This window comes from Chaetura pelagica, unplaced genomic scaffold, assembly GCF_000747805.2.
Source record: "Chaetura pelagica isolate M959 unplaced genomic scaffold, ChaPel_1.0 scaffold455, whole genome shotgun sequence".
NCBI classification, from domain to species: Eukaryota; Metazoa; Chordata; class Aves; order Apodiformes; family Apodidae; genus Chaetura; species Chaetura pelagica.
This window is the reverse complement of record NW_009953483.1, coordinates 2,330,245-2,335,064: the sequence shown is the minus strand read 5'-3', so window position 1 is coordinate 2,335,064 and position 4,820 is coordinate 2,330,245. Positions and strand designations below refer to the sequence as shown.

The 4,820-nt window shown below is 48.7% G+C and overlaps 1 protein-coding gene across 1 annotated transcript in view; it reads left to right on the top strand.

Annotated features, from left to right (window-relative positions):
• The window catches only part of TULP4 (tubby like protein 4), a 112,714-nt gene extending 108,458 nt beyond the window's left edge, over nucleotides 1-4,256 (top strand). Inside the window, exons 14-15 of the mRNA XM_009998558.1 lie at nucleotides 3-1,869; nucleotides 3,638-4,256. Coding sequence (XP_009996860.1) covers nucleotides 3-1,869; nucleotides 3,638-3,754 — 1,984 coding nt within the window. The 3' untranslated portion in view covers nucleotides 3,755-4,256. The remainder of the gene's footprint in view (nucleotides 1-2; nucleotides 1,870-3,637) is intronic.
• The last annotated feature ends 564 nt before the right edge of the window (nucleotides 4,257-4,820 follow it).

The following is a 4,820-nucleotide window of genomic DNA, read 5'->3' as shown; positions in this document are numbered from 1 at the left end:
GGGCCCGGCAGCTCGGCCACCTTGCGCATCACCGCCGCCGAGAAGAAGATGCAGCAGCCCTGCAGCAGCGCCACGCTGAACCGGCTGACGGTGCCCCGCTACTCCATCCCCAGCGGGGACCCGCCGCCCTACCCCGACATCTCCAGCCAGCTGTCCCAGGGCAGAAGCATCACGCAGAGGCTGGACAGCAGTATCATCCATGCGACTCTGCGAAGGAACAGCAGAGAGGCAGCCTTGAAGATGGCTCAGCTGGTGGATGGTCAGAGAGCCACCTTGCAGCTTCCCCTGAAGGCCAAGAGCGGCGCTGTGACGGCGCAGTACCAGCAGCGAGTGCCCACCGCCCTGTACACCTGCAGCCAGTGCAGCAGCAGCGGCAGTAGCAGCAGCACAAGCGCCGGTGGTGTGGGCAGCATCGCTAGTGCCAATGCTAGTAGCAGCACTTCCAGTATTGGTGGCATGAGACCTGATCTGAGCACGGGCAGTGGCTCCCAGCACAGCTCCGTCATCGCTCACTCTGTCAGTACTTCACCTCTGGCCTCCCAGTCCTCCTACAGCTTGCTGAGCCCACCTGACAATTCCCGTGACCGAGCAGATTACATCAACTCTGCCTTCACGGAAGATGAGGCCCTATCTCAGCACTGCCCAGTGGAGAAATCAATACGGCATGTACCTGTGGCCATGGCAGAGGCTGCCCTCAGTGTCAAACGGCCACCACCATACCAGTGGGACCCTATAGTGAATGAAGAGATATGGGTTCCTCAGGAAAGGACATCTCAGAACTCAATGCCCAACCCTCTAAAACCCACTCCTCTCATCATTGGTCAAGCTCAACATCTGGATATGTCTCGAGTGCCGTTTGTTTCCCCCAAGTCTCCAACCAGTCCCACTGCCACTTTCCAGACGAGTTATGGGGTTGGAGTACCTTACCCAGGAAGCTACAATGCCCCTCCCCTTCAGGGAATGCAGCCCCCCTGTTCCCCCAAAGAAGCTCTGGCCCCAACGCAGTTTGCACAGCAGGAGCCCACAGTTGTACTTCAGCCAGGTTATCCATCCAACCTCTCCTATTGCCCCTTGCCACCCATGTACCCAGGAAGCAGCGCCTGCTCTAGTTTACAGCTGCCACCAATCGCTTTGCACCCATGGAGCTCCTACAGCACCTGCCCACCTGTACAGAACCCCCAGGGCACATTGCCCCCCAAGCCGCTCCTTGTGGTGGAGAAGCCGGTGATGTCTCCTCCGCCGCCAGAGCTGCAGGGCCACGTGGGCACAGAGGTGATGGTGGAGACAGCAGACACCTTCCAGGAGGTGCTCTCCTTGACGGAAAGCCCCGTTCCTCAAAGGACGGACAAATTTGGCAAGAAGAGCCGGAAGCGCCTGGACAGTCGAGCTGAGGAAGGAAACGTGCAGGCCATCACCGAGGGCAAGGTCAAAAAGGAGGCAAGGACACTGACCGACTTCAACTCGCTAATATCCAGCCCTCGGCTGGGGAGAGAGAAGAAGAAAGTCAAGAGTCAGAAAGATCAGCTAAAGTCCAAGAAGCTAAACAAGACGAGTGAGTTTCAGGACAGTTCAGAGAGCGAGCCAGAGCTTTTTATCAGTGGGGATGAACTGATGAACCAAAGCCAGGGCAGCAAAAAGGGTTGGAAAACAAAAAGGAGTTTAAGGACATCCAGTGAGCTGGATGAATTCAAGTGCCGAAAGGCCAGTGAGAAGGAGGACGGGAGACTGGGGAGCCAGGGCTTTGTGTATGTGATGGCCAACAAGCAGCCACTGTGGAATGAGGCAACACAAGTTTACCAGCTGGACTTCGGAGGGCGGGTGACTCAGGAGTCAGCAAAAAACTTCCAGATTGAGCTGGAAGGACGACAGGTAGGAGGGGGTGACATATGTGGGCTGGGGTGTGTGGCAAAGGCTGGAAAAGCCATGCCAGAAAGAAGTTCTTCCTCTCCTGTGGCTGAGTGCGTCCCATGCACGTTAGCTGCTCCATGAAACAAAGCTTTGCCACATGGCTGATAAAAACCAGCCTTTAAAAGTATGGATTCAGAAAGGAGGATGAAGTTCACTTGTAAAGCAAAGGTACAAAATATGTTTGGTCTCGCTCCAGTCAGACGTGGGAATAAGTGCCTCCTTTAGTCTCACTGGCTCTCATTGCTGAAGGAAGGTGGGTTTTGTAATAAACACAACAGACCTCCCCAACAGCAGCTGCATTTGCCTTCAGTGGTTGTGGATGGCAGCGAGCTGAGTGAACAGTGCTCCTTCTTGTGATGCTCACAGAGGTTAGGCAGTCAGCAGATAGCTAAGGCAGAGACAAAGGGCAAGCAGTTAGGTTCCCTCCATGATGAAATTCCACCTTGTGGGTTACCAAGTCTTGGGAGTTGGTTCCTAGTGATAGAGGAGGGAGGCACTGACCCTCCCCAGACCAAAGTGCTCCTGGACTGCTTCTGAACCACCCATGGGCAGAGGGGTCTGTGGAGAGTTAAAAAATCAAAGCATTTCATTTTAGGCTCTCTCAGCTTGGCCCAAGTGGGATGTTACCACAGCAAACCCAGGCTATTAAGTGGTACCAGTCAGCAGGACACTGGGCTGAAACTCAGGAAACACACATTTATTTCCTTGTCCAGCTGTCCCTTCTCTGTACTCTGACTTCGAGGCTCTCAACTCCCTGTGATTTAAATTGGGAGTTAGATGTCTTAAATATCCAACATGCATGACCAGTGGTAGTCTCATAATTTTGATTGTCTAACAGCAGCTTATTAAAAATGCAGTGATCAGCATCATTTATACCCCTTTCTTCTTCAGTTAAATGGCTGTGGATATGTGTCTGTGGACAGCTGTGCAAAAATCACCTGGCCATAGGTTTTGCTGGTGGGGGAGCAAAACGTGACTCGGTTTGTACAGACAGCCTCCAGTGTAGCTCAAGCCTCCTCAGGATAGAGCAAGTGTGATCTGGGCTTCTGATGAAGTGAATTAAAAAGCAGTAACAATAACCCAAACCTCAGACATTCCCTGTGGAAGAACAATTAACAACCTGACTAGCCTTGCTTTACATTTCAAAACAGGTCCCGCTGCCCCTTTGCTAATTCATTCTCTGTGTAATTATGTGCTACTGAAGTTTATGCAAAGGAAAACAGAACTGCCAAGAACATCCAGCTTACCTGCTACCAAGTCCAGAGTCAGGAGACTGGTTATTGTCCTTCCCTGAAAGCTCCTTTCTTTGAAAACATCATCTGTTTTCCTGAAGGGTTAATGATAGCATCTCTCCAAGGAAGAGAATGGGATTTTCCTGCAGGAAGTATGAGGCTGGTGTAACCCACATCTGCTGAAGTAACTGGTGACAATATACTTACAGCAATGCTCTGTACAGTCTGGCATGTTTTGAAGCTCAGTTTATGCTATAGTCAAATACTGCAGTCTGTACTGTACTCTGTACAGACAAACAGCACAATGCTCTAAATCTTCTTTGGTATCATACCCCATTGTGTGAGTATCCCCGTTCATATGCTATCTCAGGAGGTGAGATGTTCTTACAAAGGAGCAAAAATTTGCTTTTATTCTTCTCTGGTTTCTTTTCTGTGATTCACTTTTTTTGACCTTGTTTCTCTTTTTCCTTCCCTTCTCCTCTTCCCCTGCTTCCCAGGTGATGCAGTTTGGAAGGATTGATGGCAATGCTTACATTTTGGACTTTCAGTATCCATTTTCAGCAGTGCAAGCCTTTGCTGTTGCTCTGGCTAATGTGACTCAACGCCTCAAATGAACAAGCAGAGACTGAAGAGAGGAAAATGCTAACCTTCTCATAAAGTCCAAACCAGAAAATGTCAGGGCAGCCTGCTTTAGGTTTGCGGAGGTGCCTGGGAGCGAAGGAGGCAGTAAAACTGGAAAAGTCTCTTGGTGCCCAACAGAAGGGCATTAACTCTAATCAGTCATGGGGTTGGAGGGTGGGGGGCTGTTTTCTGTTTTGTTTGTTTGTTTGTTTTCAGGTGTTTCTTTTCTTTTTAACCGTTGTGGTGGGTCTCAGAAAGATTGAAGGGTTGAGAGCCATTCAGTGTTACGTGGAGAAGTGTGGCTTTTGGCTTGTTGTGGTGGTTCTGCTGTGTTTGCTACAGTAGCTGATGTAAGCTCATAGGGGGATTAAAGACTGCTCTTTTTGATAGACTGCCTTTTATCATGCTGTTCTTTTTAAAACGGGGAACATAACTTTTTTCTGGTCCAGTTTGTACTACTACTACTTCAACATCAGTGATAGCAGCAAAAAAAAAGAAAAAGAATCTATAATACTTGAAGACGTGTGTTTTCTCTCTGATCTCTGATAATAACTGAGCACCACAAGTTCCAAGGAGGCTTATGTAGGTCAATGTTTAATTTAAAAATAATGATGTATTGTTTAGAAGAGAAACATTTGTTACCAGTGGGTGGTTTAAAATCCCACTGTATCAAAGTTGATGTCTGCTTGTTTTGTGTGCTGTTAATGGGGATAAGCATCTTCCAGTAGGTGACAGAAGATAGAGGAGGGAATAATAACAAGCATTGCTTCTTTGCTCATATTGATCAGCAGTATTCTCTGATTTGTCTGGTAGCTGGGAGAGGTACAGTGTGACCAGATGTACCTCTGAGGCCGCTACATGCTCCTTATTTAAATGTGTTTACACTTTATAAACGAAGTCTTTCAAGCAAATGTCAAGGCCTAGTGTATTCCATTTTTTACCAATCAGTATGAATCAAGTTCTACAGCAGTGTATCAGTGCTTGAATTAGAAAGGAGACAGAAGTATAGTAAGTCATTACAGAAAGCAATTCCATCAGGAAAGCAGTTTCATTACAGGA